This window comes from Monodon monoceros, unplaced genomic scaffold, assembly GCF_005190385.1.
Source record: "Monodon monoceros isolate NGI ecotype Baffin Bay Population unplaced genomic scaffold, NGI_Narwhal_1 Super_Scaffold_2, whole genome shotgun sequence".
Classification (NCBI taxonomy): domain Eukaryota; kingdom Metazoa; phylum Chordata; class Mammalia; order Artiodactyla; family Monodontidae; genus Monodon; species Monodon monoceros.
Window position 1 is genome coordinate 43,757,625 of NW_021703776.1, and position 21,818 is coordinate 43,779,442.

The window sequence follows — 21,818 nt, forward strand, 5'->3', positions numbered from 1 at the left end:
CCAAGAAAGGAGAAGAAATATGACATCAGTGGGAACAACATGTGAAGGGGAAGAGGATGAAACCACTTTACGAGTTGAGAGATCACACTGGGAGAAACGAACAATTTGGAAGGTTTGCTGGAGAAAAGAATGAGAAAGAGAGAGAGGCAAGGATCTGAGTCAGATCACAAAGGATATGTATGCCGGTTGCAGAGCCTGGGTTCACCCTCAATGTTCTGGGGAACCAGTGACAGTATTGTTCTTGACATGGTCTTTCCAGGTTGCCCTGAACTCCCAGCTCCACCACACTTTGGAACTCAAGGGCAGCAGAATGTCTACAAAGGGAGAGGATTGATCTTTTTCCCTTTTCACTTTATCCAGGACCTACAATAGAGTGAATTAACACGACCCCTCAAACGAGGTGGTTCTTAGCACATCAGTTCACCTATTGATTTAGGAGTTGATTTGTGTTTCTGAGTTATGATTACTTACAGAATCATCAATAAGTATAATAAAAATATACTGTAATATGAAGTACAAGCAGGTTTTAGCTTAGGCAGACAAGAGACAGAGGCAAACTTGCCAGCCTTCACGTGGCACATAGACATGAATAAATGATCCATAAAACAGTAGTGAAAAGAAAAGGAATAATGGCATATGTTTAAAACCTCAGTAAAATACAAAAGTATCAGTGGGATAAAGAGACAGTAATATAGCCTTTTACTGTCTCCTGAAGTGTGTGCTTCTCAGATTAGAGAGAAATTGATAAGGCGGGTGTCCTGCGTTCTGTCTTGTGACCTGAGTTAATACTTCCACTAATGACCTGAAAGAGGAAGTGAAGCCAGTCGGTTAAATTTTCTGATGACAGAATTGCTTTCCTAAGTTAAAAACAGAAAACAGAAAAAAAAAAAAATCACCAGCTGAGCAAACATTAAGACACTTGGGATTATGCAGCAGAAACTACACACCATTGTAAAGCAGTCATACTCCAATAAAGATGTTAAAAACAAAACAAAAAAAAAGACACTTGGGGCAGTGTGATAGCTAACTAATCTGAACTATATCTGCATGTCGCAAATAACATAATTGTGAATCATTTTAAACATATTTATTTCAACTTGCCAAGGGCTTGAGAATAGAAAACCGTTTACTCTTTGATTCCTATGTGAATGAATGTATTGCATAGTGAGTCATGGTTTATATTTTAAAACAAGAAGCCAGAATCACAAACTTTTAACATGCTAGATTATTTTGATGTAATGAGTTGACAAGGAAAATAGAGTAGTAGGTGAAGTGCTGACATCGCATTTTGGGTAATATACAGTTAACCTAACTGGTTTGAGATGTGCTACAATTAGGAAAGCAAAGTGATTTGGTGAAATGAGCATGGGCTTTCACATCCTGCCCCTCCCCTGCTCACAAGTAAGCTTGGGTGAGTTACTTAATGGTTCTGAAAACCAGCTTCCTTCTCTGTGAAACAGAAACAAAATTATGGTGTAGGAGTGTTGTGAGAATCAAATGAGAATACGTGCATGTGTATTATACCTAATCAGTGAGTGGTGGTGATAGTGGTTGAGGAAGAGGGATGGTGTCTGGGAAAGTCTAAGGGTAATTGAGCAAACAGAACATGTTATACATATTACATAGTGGGAGGACAAGGCCTGATGGTTCACTCCTTCTGGTGTCCTCCCTTTATTCATTCGTTGTTTTGTTTACCTGCTACCTGGAGGCATGTAGACTTAGCCTTATAAAATTGAATAGTGTAATTCTACCCTCGTGCAGCTTACAGTCCAGAGGGTGGCTGGGCCTACATGGGAGCAGGTAGCTATTACCATAGTTTTGGGTCCTAAGCCAGTTTGCGAAGTGCCTTGATTATAGAGAGGAAGAAGCTGTTAACTCAGCTGAGGAGCATTCCAGGAAAAGGTTCTCAAAGGAGAAAACCTTTGAGTGGAAACCATAAATGTGAGCACGAGTTGCCATGTGCACAACAACGGGAAGAGGGCTTTCCAGGCAGAGGAATCTTGCAGAAGGTGGGGGTGGGTTTGTCTTGGTGTAGCTGGAGAACGGCAGCTCTGTATGCCCAGATCACATGGTGCCTGGGAGGTGATGTGGGAGAGGAGGCAGATGGGCTGCAGGCTGGCAGGCAGGGTATGGGTGTGGAGTCTGTATTTTATACAAGACGAGACAGCATCCAACCGAGGCCATGTCCTTACCTTTCTACTTACTGGCTGCTTGGTTTTAGGCAAATTACTTTGGACCTCAGTTTTTTCTTCTATGCAAATGAGGATAATTTTGCCTACTTTGAAGAACTGCAGTATGAAGCATTTGTAAAACACTGCCCTCCGGAAGTGTTCACTCCCTTTTCTTCTCCTCACCCAACTTGGAACACATGATTAGATGAAATTAAAAAAAGGAGAGTTAAAACTCTCTTCCCTGGAAATTCAAAAGAGTGTAGACTGTGGTATGTATCTCTACTTCTCCTGAATCTTCATTGAGATAACTACTTGATGAAAGCATTCATCCAGTACTTCATACATTCCTAGTACAATATTTTATACATTTGTATATAAAATGTATATTTTATACATCACCCTGAGGCATTGGTGTGCTCCACTCTCCTAGGTAACTTTTATACTCATGATCAGAACATGTTATAAACTTGAACTTGTGAAGAGCAGAGTAGTGAAGAAATTGGGTTTTTTTTCCTATTAGTATCTGAAAATGAGTATCTGAATGAAAGTGTTCATGTAAATGAGTTGAGATTCTGTCAGCCACATGTGTGCCTGTCCTAATTACACAGGTGGATCCAAAATCGTTGTCTTGAATTAAGTTTTATTAATTCATGTAAAGGGAATGCTAGCTAAAAGATTCAATTTTATCTGTAATTTCAGCAATAATGAAAAATCTTAAAATTATCACGGCTTATTTATTATCCTGAATTGTTAAAGTTCAAACTGCATGCTTAAGAGGAAATGAAGTAAGATGACAACCACATCTTCCTTGTTTTTGGCAAAATACTGCTTATTAACCGTCCCAGCTGCAGCATTAAACATGTACAGATCTTCCTCAACTTACATTGGTATTATGTCCGAATAAAATCATCGTAAGTCGAAAATATCATAAGTTGAAAATGCATTTGATACACCTAACCTACCAAACATCATAGCTTAGCCTAGCCTACCTTAAACGTAACTAAAGCATATAACTTATGACCACAGTTCCTTGAACAAGCCAAGCACACAGCAGCCTTGGTGCCTTTGCGTTCACCATTGTTTCTGCTCAGAATGCTCCACTCCCACCCCACCCCCAACCCCATATCAGCATGGTTTGCTTCCTCACTTCCTCCAAATCTCTGGTCCAAAATCACCTCTCAGGAAGCTTTTCCCAGATTATTCCATTTAAAAGAGACTCCTCTATCACCCTTCCCAAACCCTGCAAATGTATCTTTCCTTTGTTGCTTTATTTTCACCATCTAACAAACAATAGATTTACTTTTGTTGTTTATTGTCCAGTTTTACCCAGTAGAATGTAACCATCATGAAAGTAGAGACTTTATTTCCTGCTTATGCTCAGCACCTAGAACCGTAGGTACTCAGTAATATTTCTTGGGAGGAAAGAAGGGACTTAGAAGTAAGAGTGATATCAGGAAGGCTAAAACTTGGAATGATTGAGGTTTATGAAACATCCTAATAACAATAAAACTGTTGTGAGTGTGAAGATAGGCCCACTATTAGGAACAGATGGTTTAATATATTCTGTATTTCTTCTTCATTAGTAAATTTGAATGGTTCCATAATGAGTAACTTTCCCTCATCAACTACCAGGTCAGTACAGTTTGATAGGAAAGTCAGGATAAATGTTTGGTTCTTTGTCAAAATATTGAGTTGGTTCACTGGCATTCTCTACAGGTGCCCAATGAGGTTTTTTGGTTTTCAGTTAATTTGTTCATTTCCTTGTTTTTAAGTATCATTATGAACTCAGAGATTTAAATATATTGGATGTGTTTTAATTGTTGCTGATAATACTTTATTGATGTTCAAATTGTCTCATCTTCAGCTAGTGAGAGCCTCTTCAGGTTGACTCCTGAATCCTTTTGACATGACCCTGATAGTGGTCTTCTTTGATTTCTTATACAGCATAATATTTCAGGGTCATCTTATATGTTTCCTGCCCTAACCCTGGAATCAGCCATTTCAACAAGGAACCCTGATTCCTTTAAGAGAGATATGATAGTTAGAGACCATGATCTGGGTGCTAGGGGTGCTCATTGCTTCTGAGTTAGCCACTATATTTAGACCTTTACTGTGGACAGAGCTAGAAAATAATTTTGGATGATTTAATTTTAATGGCAAAAGCAAAGAAAGCAGAACTATTAAACTCCTATTATACTTTCTCCTCCATTAAGGGAGGTGGTATTAAAACTGGAAAGGATAGAAAGGACCTCTTGAGGAAAACTTGAGGCTCAGTCCATGAAAGGGGCTAATGTGTATTAGTTGTATTTAAATAACTTAGTCACCAGACTTAGATAAATTATGTCCCAGAAAGAACTCATGTATCCAAGCACACAAATACTGCCAGTAATGTTTGAGAAATCAGAGATGCCAGAAATAATATAACAAGCAAATATTGTCCTATTTTAAAAGAGAATTTTTAAAACTCAAAAATTTAATATACTTTGATTCTTAATCAAATCCAGAACTGATTACTATATAGGTGGTTTTTAAGGAACTTGGGGAAAAATATGGGATTATCCTGAAGCAGAGTGGATTCACTTTAATGCCAGACTAATTCCAATTCCTCTTACTGGTAATATTTTTTAAGTCTCATATAGTTCTCTATAGATAAAATGGAGAAAAGTGAGTTAGAGATTGGATTTTTAAAAAAGCAAGACAGAGCTGAGAATAGTCTCAGTACTCACTTTAAATATAAAGATATAGCTAGGTTAAAAGTAAACGGATACATTAATATATGGCCTATAAATTCTGATCAAAAGAAATCTGAAGTGGCCACATTAACATTAGACAAAATAGACTTCAGAACAAGGACTATTAACAGAAATAAATATAATCTTGACTAAATGTGGTTACCCGAGGAATGGAGGTCAATTTAAAATCAGTCAATGTAATTTACTAGGTGAATAGACCAAAAAGAAACCATATGATCATCTCAATGGATCCAGAAAAAGCATTTGATAAAATTCAATATCCATTCCTGATAAAAATTCTCAGCAAAATAGGAGTAGAAGAGAATATCTTCAACTGATAATGGGCATATATGAAAAACATACAGCTAACATCATACTTAATTATAAAAGACTAAACACTTCCCCCCCTGAGATAAGGAATAAGGCAAGCATGTTTGCTCACATCAACTTCTAGTCAACATTATCCTGTCCAGTTCAATAAGGCAAGAAAAGTAAATAAAGACATACAAATGGAAAGGAAGAAGTTAAACTGTCTATATTCTCAGACAACATGATATATATATACATAGATCTGTCTACATAGATATATTATAGAGAGGGAAAATCCTGAAAAATCTTTCAGAAAAAGCTTTTAAAACTAATCACTGAATTTAACAAGGTCACAGGATATAAGGTCAAATTACAAAAATTAATCCATATTTCTAGTAATGAACAATTAGAACTTGAAATTTATAAAAATTAGAATAGCATCAAAAATATGAAATACTTTGCAATAAATTTAACAAAACGTGCAAAATCTGTGCCCTAACATCTGAAAAACAAAATGTTAAAAGAATGTTAAAGATCCAATAAATGAAAAGATATACTATGTTCATTTGTCTGAAGATATTGTTAAGATGTCAATTCCCAGTAAATCTGTAGCTTCAGTGCAGTGCTAATCAACATCCTGAAGGCTTTTTTGAAGAAATTGTCAAGCTAGCCCTAAGATATGTGTAGGAATATGAAGAACCTAGAATAACTGAAACAATTCTGAAAAAAATTGTAGGATTTATACTACCTGACTTAAAGACTCATTATAATGCTACAGTAATCAAGACAGCATGGTATTAGTATAAGGATAAACATATACATCAAAATTATAGAATAGGGAGTCTAGAAATAGACCCACACATATAATGGCTTGTTGATTTTTGCCAAAAGTGCCAACCAAGGCAATACAATGGGCAGTTGGACAGTTTTTCAACACATGGAACAGTTGGATATCCACATGTGGGGAAAACAAAATCAACCTATACCCATACCTCATACCATACAAAAACTAACTTGAAATGGATTATAGATCTAAATGTAATAGCTGAAAATACAAAATTTCTGGAAGAAAAAGCACAGGAAAAAGTCTTTGTGACCTTGAGTTAGGGAATGTTTTGGTAAAAAAGGCACAAAAAGAGAAACTAGGTAAAAGAAAAATTTGGTAAATTAGATGTCATCAAAATTTTAAATGTTTTATCTTCAAAAGGCACTTTTAAGAAAATGAAAGGCAAGTTTCAGGCTTAAAGGAAATGTTTTCAAACTTATGTCTGATAATGGATCTATATTATCCATATAGAGAACTCATAACCCAGTAATAAAAAGACAAACCTAATTTTTAAAAATATGCAAAAGATTTGAATAAGCACATTACTAAAGATATATAAGTGGCAAATAAGACTTAAAAAGAATTTCAACATCTTTAGTCATTAGAGAAATGTAAATTAAAATTATAATAACTATGACTACACATCCACTAGAATGGATAGAACTTAAAGACTGAAAATACCAAGTGTTAAAGAGGCTATGGAACCCATGGAATTTGGATTCATTGTTGGTAGGAAATGCAACATGATATAGTTACTTTGGAAAACAGTTCGGCAGTTTCTTATAAAAGTGAAGTTACAGTTACTGTATGATCTAGGAATCCTATTCCTAGATATTTGCCCAAGAGGAATGAAAAGCATGTCTACACAAAAACTTATGCTCAGATGTTTTATTCAAAATAGCCTAAAATTGGAAACAACCCAAATGAGTATACAAATTGCACTGTATCAATACCATTAAATACTACTCAGAAATAAGACAGCACACACTGTAAATACACGTAACAACATTGATCTCCAGGGGTTTATGCTGAGTGAAAGAATCCAGTCATAAAAAAAAAAACTAGACTACATTGATATGAAACTCTAGAACTAAAGCCTAATCTGTAGTGACAGAAAGCAGATTCGTAGTTGGCAGGGGTTGGGACTTGAGGGAAGGAATTGACTGCAGTGGAAACTTTAGGGAGTGATAGAAATGTTCCGTATCATAATTCTGATGGTAGTTGCATGATTGTATACATTTGTCCAAGAACTCATCGAGTTGTACACCTAAAATTAAATCTTACCTCATAAATAAAGCTGATTAAAAGTAATGAAGGGTAAGCTGGGGCGAAGTGAGAGAGTGGCATGGACATATATACACTACCAAATGTGAAATCGATAGCTAGTGGGAAGCAACCACATGGCACAGGGAGATCAGCTCGGTGCTTTGTGACCACCTAGAGGGGTGGGATAGGGAGGGTGGGAGGGATATGCAAGAGGGAGGGGATATGGGGACATATGTATATGTATAGCTGATTCACTTTGTTATACAACAGAAACTAACACACCATTGTAAAGCAATTATACTCCAATAAAAATGTTTTTTAAACAAGATTAATGTTTACCCTATTAAAAACTTAATTAAACCTTAAAAAAGAAATAGTGATGATGATGGTGGTGGTGGTGATGCTAGTGGTGGCAACAGTGCTGGCATCAGCTTCTAGGCACAGAATGAAACAGATACCTTTCTGCATATTTTTCCTCTAGAAATCAGGGAATCCACTGACCACCGTGCACCTAAGGGAATTTGATGCGCTGGTTTCTTTCCACTTTGTTGAGTCTGAGCTAAAGAGCCTTAGATTTCTGATAGAAGTACTATTCAGGCTATGTGGCTTGGGAGTCTCCCTATGCCTACATCTAAATCGATAAGTACAGCATAGTCGATTCCTGAAATGGTACCTGCACCTATTGTGCATGTCACAGACTTGGAACCCTGTGAGTTATGTGGTCAATGGTAGATCAATTACCCTGTGTCCCATGGATTAATGTAAAGAGCATCAATTAGAGAACCAAACACACCTGAGTTTGATTCTAATTTTTATATATCAGTTAAGTATCTAAGTCGTGATTTCTTCTTCTGTAAAACAGGGATTTCCCCCCTAAAAAATGTATTGCATGTAATAGGTGGCATATGAAATATGGGAAGGGTTCTCTGTTTAAATAAATTTTAGAAACCCTGGAATAATCAAAGTTAAAAAAGGATCCTTATCATAGAACCTTTCATATGAATTTCCAAGAAGGCAAAAGTGAGCAGCCTGTATTAGTGCTTGGTTCCGCATAGCAGAAACTTGAATTAATTGAGGCAAAGGGAGAAATCTCATGTGACCATAGGAAGGGCAGCAGGATCCAGGAATTTGAATGCCACTAGGACTCTGTCTCTTCTATGCTTTTCTCTATATGTCACCTTTATTCTCTCAGACCAATTTTCTTCATACCACAGGAAATTCAAATGCCACGACTTCCTGCCCTTAGTGCAGGAAGTCCCTAGAAAAGGATTGAGACTTATTTTCTCTAGTTCCAAGTTAAAAAATCCTGAGGAAGGGCTCTGATTCGTCCAGCTTGAACCAAGTGCCTTTCCCTGAATCAGGCATCCATGGTGCCTTGTGACTGACTCACCTTGGGTTAAGGTGCTCATCCCTGGGCCAGTCAGTAGGAGTGGAGGGGTGGTCTATAAAAGAGCATACCAACAACCCCCATTTAAGCCACATTATTAGAATAAAGAAAAGGAACATTTTTGAAAGCAGGGTGAGGGTTTTGTTAAGGGGAGACCAAAAACAGATAGCTCCTAAAGTCTACACGTGGCTGCCCACACACATGCATGGTGCACACCCAGTCACTTATACATACTTCTGTAAGTAATACAATGTCAGAATTGCTCCTGCCATCAGTGGATAAGTATAGGATAAATCAGGTCCAGTAAAATGACTCAGCAAGATGTTTGATCATCTGACCCTCTAGAGGTGTTAGTATGTTGGCCTCAGAAAAACAATCTTCTTTTAATGAAGCCAATTATCTGACCTTCTGTTTTTCAAGTGACTTCAGATAGGCTAGACTTTCTCTTGTGGCACCTTCCTAAAAGTCAAAAGAAGTAATTCGTGTATTCTCTGATCTTAAAATTTTTCTCTGAATGCAGGATGCATGGATAGGGGTGAATAGAGAAGTTAATTAGGGAGGAGTATTGAGAACTGGTTGAGAAAGCAAGCCAAGAATCCTGAGGTGGCCTGAGGTGTCTACAAGAACTGACATGAGTAGAATCACCTGATGGAAAAGGAAAATTAGACAGTGATACTGGGCTTGGAGTGGTCAGATACATAGGAGTCATCCTCTATACCCCCAACATCTAACCCCTCACCAGGTCCAGTCTGTTTTACCTACTAAATATCTCTCCAGTCAGAGCATTCTTTTCCATATCTAGCATCACTACCCAAGTTTAAAGCTACCATCATCTCTCCCCTTGACTCTAGATATATCCTCATCTATTCTTTTCTCCCTCCAATCCATCCACACACTGCAATGAGTGATCTTTTCAAACTGAAAATAGGGTTCTATCTCTTCCTTGCTTCAAAGACTCCAATGTTTTTCCACTGCTTCTAAGATAAAAACTAAAATCCTGAGCACACCTCCAAGGCCCTGAGATATGCCCCAGCCCACCTCTCTTGCCTCATCTCACACCACCTTTCTGTTTGCTCTCAGCAATCCAGCTGCACTAGTTTTCTGGGGCCTGTCTTATTGCCCTCTACCCCAGGGCCTTTGCACATCCTCCTCCCCCTGCTGGAGCTCTCTCTTCCTTGCACAATTAACCATGCTCAGTCCTTCAGAAGAGAGCTTGAGCACCACCTCCCAGAACATACTCTTGTTCAGATTTCTTGGTAAATCATTCTTATGGAACTGTGTGGCTTTCCTTCTGATCACCTCACTCAGTTTGTAGTTATTTCCTCACTGCTATGAAAATGCCCACTGGACTGTCATCATGAGGCCTCCGTTTTGCTCACTGTTATCGGCATGTGGAAGATACTCAGTATATGTTTACTAAGTGAATGGATAGAGGGAGAGAGGCAAATCCATCTTCTAGAAGACAATGTAAAAGTAAGAGTAAGATGGGGGATGTGGCTTTATTTTACTTTTAAAGGAAAAAAAACACTAGGAAAATAATGCAAAGCTACTCTCAAATTATTTGGTTGTGTAGTAATATGAAGACTTTTCCCACTGAATGGAGAAGCCAGATTGTACTGAGTACGAATGGCTTTGGCTTCATCATATGTAATTCAAGTTGGGGCTAAGAGGTAGAATTTCAGGTTATGACGAGTAAGTACAGAGAAGTGCCCTGTAGTTTTGGCACACAAGACATTACTCCTTTCTCTGGTAAATTGAATTTCTGCAGCCTTGGGAAGGCAGGACCCATGCTAAAGAGGGTCAAATATATGTGATCATTTCCTAGAGCTTGGAGAATAAGAGAACAAAGCTGGGGCAACAGGAGTAAAATTAAGAAATAAAAAAAGATACATTTATTTGAAGATTTTTTTAAAGAACCTTGAAAACTACAGGAGCTCCTCAAGATGTTTCTGTAATTGAATATAATTTATTTGGGATTGAAAGGAGTAATAATCAAAACATTTTTTACTTAAGTGCATCTGGAAGCATATGAAATTAGACTCTTGATGGTGGCCTATGCTCGCCTGTGTCCTTGGTGTTTTGTCCTCGGGCTGCAGACTGGAAATGTGTTTTAGAGAACAGACATGGAACACAAAATATTAAATGAACTTTGCCGTATTCAAAATGCCCAACAGTGTGACATCCTCCTTGTTTGGCAGGGAAAGGGCTCAACATTTGGCAACTCAGCAGTGCATTAAGTATTTTAATAATCATTGTTGACACACAAAGCATATGGCCTTTCAGAACTCACTGGGTCAAGTGCTGAATTCGTCTTCTAGGTTTCTAAAATTACTTTACAAAATTCAAACAAAATTAAATTAGGGCACATTTCAATGTATGTTAATTCATGAGCTTTGTGTTATAAGCAAGGGAATTAAGTTTTCTTTTAGGATAAAAGAATATCTATAAGTTTTCTTCTAGGATAAAAGAATATGTGTAACTGATTATGTTAATGTAAAGGAAAAAGCAAAATTCACATCCCCACAGAAAAGTAATTTGAATTTAATTAGAATTTAATTAAATTAATTTAATTTAATTCTAGAAAAATCTAGAACCTCCACATAAGCAGGCCAGCCTCATGGCTACCTTGTATTTACTATGTACTCCTATTCATGCCTTAAGACTCACCTCAGATATACCGCCATCTCAGAAGCCTTCATTGCCCCTTACTTACCGTTTATATCAGTTATGTATATGGCCCCAATAATGCTATGAAATAAGCAACTGTAACACTCAGTGGCTTAAAACAATAAGCATTTCTTATTGCTCACAGGTCTGTGGGTTCGCACATCAGTTCTGGTCTCTGCTGGGCTCACCCGTGAGCTGTGGGGAGGGGAGAGGCTCTGCTGACCGTGGCTGGCCTCCTTCACATGTCTGGGCATCAGCTTGCCAAAGGCTGATCTGCTGGGACCACTGGGCTCTCCTCCTCGTGTCTCTTGCATACACAAGCCTCAGCACCTCTCCAACTGGCCAGCCCAGGCACATTCTCAGGTTGACCTGGGCATGTTCTCACGGCAGTCCCAGATAAGGGAGGGAGAAAGTGTAAGCATGCTGGCATTTTTTTCCCCAAGCTTCCAGTTTCATCACATTTGGCCCATTGACCAAAGCAAGTCATATACCAAGCCCAGTGTCAGAGTGGGAGGAGACTACAAAGTTACAGGGCTAAGGGTATGGATACTAGAAAGCCTGTACTTGGGGTTTTAATGCCATTGATCAACACCCCTGCCCATGCCACCCCCAGCATTAATCATTCCCTTGCCTGTGCTACCTCTGTCTTCACTCTTAGTTCTGTTGTTTTACTTTTCCCATTGTATTATAATATAGTTGCTAACTTATCTGTCTTCTCTAAAAGACTAGGGGGTCCTTGTGCCTCTGCGCATTCATTCTTAAGTATTTATTGACCGCCTGCTATGTGTCTCATTCCTTTACAGACCTCCCAGCGCCAAGCACTGGTCCTGACACATAATAGGCACTAATGCTCACTAAGCATGTGTTGAATGAATGCATACATGAAAGCTCACACGTGTATTTATCTCCTCCCCCTTCAGAAGGAAAGGGTAAAGACAGATGCTTCTCAGGATCCCAGTTGAGGAGTTCTTCCTGGCTCGAGCAACTGGTGAACCAGTGGGGATCTGCAGTGAATCTCCCAGCTGCTTAAACTTCTTGCCCTCCACACTCTTCCACTTCTCCCTTCAGGAACTTGGGTTTTCTCTTTTGTATCATCCCTATTCCTCTCAAAGGAGGGCAGAAAATCACTGATACTTAACACATCCTAACTCTTTTTATAGTCCGCACACCCCAGTAGCTTTCCCTAGAGTCTCTCCACTCCACAGTGAGGAATGATCGAGTTCTGGGATTTATTTAAGCTCACGGTGTGCTTTGAGAGGAGCTGGATGGTTTCATTTGCTGGTTTTCCAAGCTCTGTAGACCTAGGAACACAGAGGAATTCTTAGGTAATGCTTTACACAGCTACAGAAACAAGACTCTATTCATATAGGGTATTAACTCTGTCGATATGCTATTAAATGTACTGCCTGATTATTTTCCAATTCCATAGAAGCCTACAGGAAACCTTGTGCTTCTGGGTAGAATCATAATTTGGAGCTTCTTGATTTTTGCAATGGTTAGTGGAAGTCGTTTGGGGCAGCAGAAGAGCGTGGCTTTGGAGTCAGGCAGGCTAATCTAGAATGCCAGCCCTGCCTGTCAGTTACTTCCCCTGATGAAGCCTCGTACCCTCAGCCATCAGAGCGCAATAACAGAGGCTAACAGAGAATAAAGCTGGCATGTGATGAGCGAATTGTATTAATTGTTCACTTGTATCGATTGTATAATATTAATTTTGAATTATATCTGTTGTTGAATTGTTTTGATTATTAAATTGTTACAAATGATAACAATTGTGTCAATTGCTACTGTTACTGTATAATACCCTATAATTTTAAAAGCTGTGAATATAAATTATTAGTGGTAAAATTAATATATTTTAAATCAAATAATCTTCATGTTTATTTTTATTAAAAAATAAAACTATCCCTTTTAAGACTACTTTAAAAGTTCTACTTTAAAATGGTACTCAGGTACTTTACCTTTAGAAATGGTCTGGAAATTTTCTTGATTCGGTCACCAAATATATATTCAGCACCTGCTTTGTACCAGGTCGTCAGGTGCCTATCATATAATGGTGATCAAGGTAGACATTGTCCTCGAGTCCCCGGAGATACCCACCCGAGGTATCCTGTGATGAAAGAGCTACCGTTAATGAGTCAGCATTATTCCCAACTCCCAGTTACCTACCTGGTAACTACAACTGCATGAATTATCTGAGATAAATTAATATGTGACTACCTTTCCCTGGTTAAAATAGGATATAGTGATGCTTCAGGTTAGAGGAAGGGGAAATTTTGATTCCACTATTTTTAATGTAGCTGTATTAGATTTTAAAACTTTCTGTATTATCAAATAATATGTAGAATAACATTTCTGAATCTTCCTGACCTTCCCTCCATCCCTGAATTACTGCACGGCTTAGGGATGGATGGAGGATTGCTGATGTACATATGCAATAATAAAAAGTTGAAAGTTTATCAGTGGGGATAGTTTTTTAGGCTGTGTCACAATTTCCTAGATTGGATCTCGGAACAGAAAGAAAGGACATTAGTGGAAAAGCTGGTGAAATCTGAATAACATCTGTTGTTTAGTTAATAGGATTGTATCAGTGTTAATTTCATATTTTTAACAAATGTATCATGTTATGTAAGATGTTAACATTAGGGGAAGGAGAGTGAGGAGTACATGGGGAATTCAGCTTCAAAGAACCATAGGAAAACAGTAAGGCAAATATTATCCCCTTACCACCCTGCGTGTTTCCAGACTTCTTCCCACTATGGTCAGTTTGTGAATGCCTTGAGAGGAGAAGAGTTCTACCATTCGACTGAGAAAAATACTAGGATGGTAAGTCTGCTGTAAAATCATGATATACAGTACTATCGTTTAGGTCCTTTGGAAGTAAAGAATGGATATTGTAGCATCTTCTCACTTGCCTGGAATTTTCAAAGGTGTTTTCTTACGTGAAAGAGTTAATCCCGCTCTTGGTGTTTTCTCACTGACAAATTTTAACCAAACAGTTTGAGTGGTTCAGAGATTCTCTTTTACTTTCATAGGTGCAAACACAAGTTCGCCTTGCCAAAAAAAGCTTTGACAAATTGAAGATGGATGTGTGTCAAAAAGTGGATCTTCTGGGAGCGAGCAGATGCAATCTCTTGTCTCATATGCTAGCAACATACCAGGTAACCAAGTGATGTTTGATGCAGCGGACCAAGAATGTTACAAGGTTTAGATAACAGAAAAATGGTGTTTGAGCCCAAAGTATGGTTTGGGCATAATGAAGTTCAGATTGCCTTTCTCATAATTTACTTCCCACATCTCTCTTTTTTAGCATCCTACAGTTAATCAAACCAAATGTTAGCTATTCCCTGTATATACACTGTAATTCCCCACTTCCCTGCATTTATTTAGGTGGTTCCCTCTGCCTGTGTGCTCTCCCTCTCCACTTGTGCCTTTCCAAATTCCACTCTGAGGTACCAGAGTGTCCCCTCCTTCAGTAAGCCTCCTCTGAACTCCCTTAGCATTGTTGCTGTAATTCTCACGGCATGGTCACTTCCTCACCAGGTTGCCATAATTTAATGAACTTGCTTTTGTCTCCTCGTTGCCTGTCAGTTCCTTCAGAATGGCACTCGTATCCATCAACGGTACTATTGAGCACCACCTGAGGGTGGGAGGCAAACTCTGGGTGTTGTAGAGAATATACAGTGGATAAAACCAGATTTCCTGTCCTCAAGGAACTTAAAATTTAGAAAGGAAGTCAGAGACAGTAACGCCTGACTATATTTTCTCTACCTCAAGGGCAGAACAGGCTGTGCTAAGTGAAATGAGATCTACAAAATCCAATGGAGGCTTGAAGAGGGAGAAATGGAATCAATTGAGGGAATCACAAAAGTCCATGGTTAATGACTAGCCCTGGGTTTTGGAGGATGGATCAGATGGGACAAGTACAAAGAGAATGGAGAGGAGAATGTCCCAGGTGGTGGAGCAGCATGAGCTGTAGGGGGACAGGGAGCCATTAAGTTTGGCTGAAATACAGGGTGTAAGTAGGGGCATAGTAGGAAACAAGGCTGCAGAGATAAGTAAAAATCATGTTTCAGAAAACCTTGAGGGGGACTTCCCTGGTAATCCAGTTGTTAAGGCTCCGTGCTCCCAATTCAGGGGGCCCAGGTTCGATCCCTGGTCAGGGAACAAGATCCCACATGCTGCAACTAAGAGTTCGCATGCTGCAACTAAGACCCGGCACAGCCAAATAAATAAATAAATAAATATTTTAAAAAAAAACAACTTTGAAAGCCAGAGATGGGCACACTTCTTTCTCTAGGACCCCTGATTAGATCTGGGCATTTAAAATGCTAATAGCTTTACTGTCTTTCTTTACAGACCACTCTGCTCCATTTTTGGGAGAAAACTTCTCACACTATGGCAGCCATCCATGAGAGCTTCAAAGGTTATCAGCCATATGAATTCACTACGTTAAAGGTATGAGAGCTAGACATAATCAAAAAATCTAGAAACAATAAATGCTGGAGCGGATGTGGAGAAAAGGGAACCCTCTTGCACTGTTGGTGGGAATGTAAATTGATACAGCCACTGTGGAGAACAGTATGGAGGTTCCTTAAAAAACTACAAATAGAACTACCATATGACCCAGCAATCCCACTACTGGGCATATACCCTGAGAAAACCATAATGCAAAAAGAGTCATGTACCAAAATGTTCATTGCAGCTCTATTTACAATAGCCTGGAGATGGAAACAACCTAAGTGTCCATCATCGGATGAATGGATAAAGAAGATGTGGCACATATATACAATGGAATATTACTCAGCCATAAAAAGAAACGAAATTGAGCTATTTGTAATGAGGTGGATAGACCTAGAGTATGTCATACAGAGTGAAGTAAGTCAGAAAGAGAAAGACAAATACCATATGCTAACACATATATATGGAATTTAAGAAAAAAAAAATGTCATGAAGAACCTAGGGGTAAGACAGGAATAAAGACACAGACCTACTAGAGAATGGAGTTGAGGATATGGGGAGGGGGAAGGGTAAGCTGTGACAAAGCGAGAGAGTGACATGGACATATATACACTACCAAACGTAAGGTAGATAGCTAGTGGGAAGCAGCTGCATAAGCACAGGGAGATCAGCTCTGTGCTTTGTGACCGCCTGGAGGGGTGGGATAGGGAGGGTGGGAGGGAGGGAGACACAAGAGGGAAGAAATATGGCAACATATGTGTATGTATAACTGATTCACTTTGTTATAAAGCAGAAACTAACACACCATTGTAAAGCAATTATACTCCAATAAAGATGTAAAAAAAATTAAAATAAATAAATATTACATTAAGAAAAAAAGGTATGAGAGCTAGAGAGGCCATTAGAAAATCTCATAAAAAGTAAAGATTTGTTTCTATCACCAGCAATGTCTGTTGAAGCAAGCATCATTATTATAACAGACTCTAAATGTCAAAGAGAGAATTATGCCCCCTAGTAGGGTCTTTTTTACCACATCAGTATTCAATACAACAATAAGCCACAGCCATCCAAAAACACAGGTTGAACCTTGGTACTTGTTACTGGGAGATGAATTGTGGCGAACTTGAGCCTAATGATTGGCCCTGCTCCTTTAAAATACTTGTTTGACATTGCTAAAGAGAAAGTTGTGCAAGTCTAGTACACTTTATTACTTTTTACTTATTAACTTAAAATATACTCACTTAAGAAGGCATTTTCCTTTCTTCCCTTACTTCTAACAAATATCATTTTATTCTGTGAGTACCATCCAATGTAGAATATGATTTTTTCCTAACACTGCAGTCATATTTTCTAATTGAAGAAGCAACATTAAACTCAGTGATTTCTCAACCCAAAAGGAATACATGCAAAATGTCAGGTTCTCAGTATTACAACTGAAGGTGGAATCACTTTGCCCTGTAATGGTTGCTGAGGGTGAATACATATCGAGATATGGAAGTGATTTGGGTTCTAAAAGGATTTTCAGAATGGTGACAGAACACAGGGTGCTTTGTTGCCAGGTCGTATCTCTGAAAGGAAGAGACCAGGAAAGAACTAGTTAAACTTCACCTTGAAATTACCTTCCTTTTAATTTTTCAGGCAGTTTGTAAGTAGGTCTCGTCACTTTGCTTGACAAAACATTAAGAAGATCTTTCTTTTTTCTTTTGCCTTAAAACACCTCTTTGATTTTGAGATGCTTATAATGTCACTGCATCTACAAAAGTACTAAGACAGAAACACTTTAAGATCATGACCCTTTAATTGGAGGTCCCAAGAGGAACGCAAGACAGTCCCCTCACCTTGTTATGTACCTGACCTGACCCCAGACAGATCCCCTGGCCATCGAGTTTGTTTTTCCTGATCCCCTTGTCAGCTGGTCACTTACTCTTTCACTGGTGCTTGCTGACATGCTGCATAGTGTAAACAGTTGAACTATAAGCACTTGAGGGGAGGGACCTTTTATTTCTTGTGCATCGTCCTTGGTCCAGCCAGATGTTCTGCACACAGCGAACCCGCAGCCTTCCTTATCACACTGGCCGTGTTACAGCTGTTGGTAAGGACTGCATGCCTTCTCTGTGATTTACTGCTGCTTTCGGCGCCTTAGGAAGCAGCTATCCCGACCAAGGCAGATTGATTAAAATTATTATAACTCACACTACTCACATTTCTGACACAGGCCTGAGCAGAATCCCATGGATTAACCTTTGGTAAGGCAGGAAGTGTTAGGTTTTAGGGCATAAATGTGTGTCAGAGTTTATATTATAATGAATACAAAGGTTATCAGTCATTTGAAAGACAACCGTACATAACACAAGTTGGCCAGATGGAAGATGAGATAATGCCTATCTCAGATACAGTTTTAAAGAGGTTCAGATTTGAGTTAATTGATAAAGTACAGTATAAAATCATGAAATTGAAGTTGTGCCACAAGCATAGAAGAATCCTATGTGTATCCCTGGCCTTCTGTGCTGAGGAAAACATGACTCCTTAAATTTTGCTGTGATGTTTTTCCTGCATAGAGGACCAAGCTGATTATGCTAGAGGCTTTCTGGGCAGAGAATTTAGTGTAAGTTTGATGGCAGTGCTTCAGGTATAATTCCACATATTTGAGGCAGATGATTGCCCACTGCCTTTTTTTTTTTTTGCGGTACGTGGGCCTCTCACTGTTGTGGCCTCTCCGGTTGCGGAGCACAGGCTCTGGATGCGCAGGCCCAGCGGCCATGGCTCACGGGCCCAGCCGCTCCGCGGCATATGGGATCCTCCCGGACCGGGGCACGAACCCGTGTCCCCTGCATCAGCAGGCGGACTCTCAACCACTGCGCCACCAGGGAAGTCCCTACCCATTGCCTTTTACATCCCCCAAGCCTTCCTTAAATTATGGTTTAAGTAACAGTTTATAGTTCAGTTGTAATATAAATTCGGTAGGAGTAATAATACATCTGTTAAGGTGTAATAAGATTATAATAATGTTAAGGATGTTAAGTGTCCAGAAGTAAACCAAATAAACTATGCTTTTATTATCTCTTTAGAATGCTATTCCTCTAGGCTTTCAGTGATGACATGTTATATTAGAATCTGAAGCTAGTAGCTAATTACTTTCTTTATATGGACTCAAACCCGTGTCATAGAACACTGTTATCACCCAGCCCATTACTGCACAGATGGAGGCACGTTGCATATCGTATTGTATGCCACAAACTATGAGAATGACAACCATGAATACCTTATGTATCACAGTCAAGCATGGACTATAACCTTACCAACCCTCTTGCACTAATAATGTTTTAAAAATCCAAGTCTTTTATATAAAAGATTTTGGCTTGATCAAATCATCTTTCAATACATATAGGTATACATATGTGTACACACATATGTATATATATGAGTGGCACTGTATATCAATAATGAATATTTTGAAATTTAATTAAATATTTTCATGGTTTACTTGTTCTTTGGATTTACCTAAGCAAATAGCCCCTTAAATGCCTTTTGGGATGCTGGCTGGAAAGAAAACATTGTCTTTGGGGAGGTGTGCCAAGCTCTGTTAATGAAAAGCAACCCATTCGCTTTCTTTGCTGTGGGGCGTAGTCTGAGTGTGTTGATAATTGTGCTATTGCAGCTGTATTTCCTGACTGTTAGTTTTATGCTTGATGAAGGATGATAATTAATGTGTTAAACACTCAGTCCATCTGTTTGGAGGGAAGAGTCTTTTGCTGCAGAATTAGAGATGTAACTCGTGTCCCAGAAGTTCGTTTTATTTCTAATGAGCCTTTCTCTAGAAAATATGTGTAATTCTTTCTTATATAATATTTTTATTATAAAAGTGAATTGAGTCTTCACCTCACACAACTTGAAATTTTTCCAAGTGACAATTTTGACATTTTAGGAATATTTTATGGTACTATTTTATGTGACAACAGCTATTACATTTTTATTCAGGCCTGACTATATTGATTCTACATTTATTGACATATTCCTTCATTGTTCTAATTTCATGATAAATACATTTTTGTAGCATTTTAACTTTATGGAAAATTTAGCCTTGAAATTTAAAGTTAACAAAAAAATGGTTAATCTAATATTGTAACAGCTCAAGTTGAAAGACTATCTTTTGAGTGGTCCCATAAAAGAAGCAATTCCCTAATCTCATATTTTCAAGCAATAAATATTTATTGGTTCATTACAATGCTACTAACATATACTTTTGCATGAATTATCATTAGTGTGTTAATTTTACACTGATTCCACATCATTCGGGAATGTCTTTTACATGGTAGAAATTATCAAGTTATGGGGATAGGAATGGAATGTGACTAGCCCTATCTTGAAAGCTTTTTTAGAGAAAGTAATTTAGACTAAGAGTTTAAAACATTTTTTTTTTTTTTTGGAAGAAAACTAAAAGAAGTGCTGTCTATAGGAAAGCAGTACCTGTCTTAAATTACCAGCCTTCAGATGTGGCCATGTTTGCTTCATCCTTTCAGGATGTCACTTACTTACACATTTCTCCACATATCCAGAACAGGCATCATGAAAAAAAAATTTTTTTAAGAAAAAAAAAAAATAGCCCTCTGGAGTCAAGTGGCTTTTCACTGGAAAATCTAAAATTCTGTTTGTACCAGTGGCCTTTTCTCCCCTATCTGACGTGCTGGCACATGCGCTGAGTTGGATGTCTTTATAGAGAAGTGAGCATTGGGCCCTTTGAAGACGTGGACACGCTCCCTGGGGGCTGGCTGAAGGGAAGGCATGTCCTTCTGCACTGGTATTTGTGAAGAGATGAGGACCTATATTGAATGGCAGTGGTCAGTAGCAGAGTGTAGTCCTGTGATGTGCCCCACTGAGGTGTCTTGGGGAGGAAAGCCGGTTTTTGACTCTGGTTATGGGATAAATCAAAGCATGTGGGAGCACAAGCCCTGGAGCCAGCCAGATCTGGCTCTGAGTCTAGCTCTGTCACTGCCCAGCCGTGTGGTGGTGGTGGTTGTGAGTGTGGCAGCCTTGGTGGTGGCACCAGGAGCTCCATGGGCGGGGGGGGGGGGGGGGGGGGGAGGGATGGACTTATTAAACATTCTGTTAGTGGATCCAGAAGACAGCCATTGGCGGTTTCGATACAGAAGGGTTTGTTGTGGTTGTCAGGTTCTGGAGCCCAGCTTCAGTTACTTCCTTATGCACCATTTTCACCCTAGGTTATTAGTTTTGCACAGGCAAGGCTTTATGGCAGTGGAATAGGAGGTCTCACTAACCTTGCCCAGGGAAACCCAACCTCCTCCCTCCCTGCTCCCCCAGACGCTCTGGCAGCCTTTCTGCCCTGCAGACCCTGGTCTGGGCTCAGGTCATTCCCACCAGAGATAGGAGAGGGCAGGGCTGGCCTGCACCCCAGAAAAGCAAGAGGGTGTCCCACCCCTGTAACAGGGCTAATTCTAAAAAATGCGCTTTGGCTTTGCAAGTGGCTCTTGGTCTGTGCCAAGATTTTAACTCTAAGGAAACCTGAATTTGAAAACCTAACTGTGCATGTTCAAAAATAACCATCGAAATGGATGTGCCACTGTTCCCTCCTCTCTCTCCTGGGGTCTAGGACTTAGCACTGTTATATGCAACGTCATTCTACAGACTCAAATGCTTTTAGCTCTAACAGTTCAAAAAACATCTCTTTCTAAATTTTGTTTTTCTCAAATTCGTATGCCTCACAGCCTTCTTCCACCCACCCCATTTCTCAGTTAATCACTTGAACATTTACCGACAAGCCACATGGCTCTGTAGTTACTTGCTTTGAAAATAAAGCCATAATAGTTTTTATGAAAATTGGGTAAATATCCCTGCAATGCAATTTTAGTTGCCAGTCCCAACATGGCAATTACTCATGGTGAACATCCAGAATATCCTTTTAGACTTTCAAGTTTTTTCTCAGTGTCTTTACTTTACACAGCATTTAGCAGAATGATGTTTTTCCCCAAGCTGCTCCAGGCCAG

General features: G+C 39.0%; 1 protein-coding gene across 17 annotated transcripts in view; it reads left to right on the forward strand.

Moving 5' to 3' along the window:
• Positions 1–21,818, forward strand: part of ICA1 (islet cell autoantigen 1) — a 146,237-nt gene that overhangs the window by 88,348 nt on the left and 36,071 nt on the right. For all 17 annotated transcript variants that reach the window (XM_029233443.1, XM_029233434.1, XM_029233436.1 and 14 more), the window contains exons 7-8: positions 14,391–14,516; positions 15,715–15,813. In XM_029233443.1, coding sequence (XP_029089276.1) covers positions 14,391–14,516; positions 15,715–15,813 — 225 coding nt within the window. The remainder of the gene's footprint in view (positions 1–14,390; positions 14,517–15,714; positions 15,814–21,818) is intronic.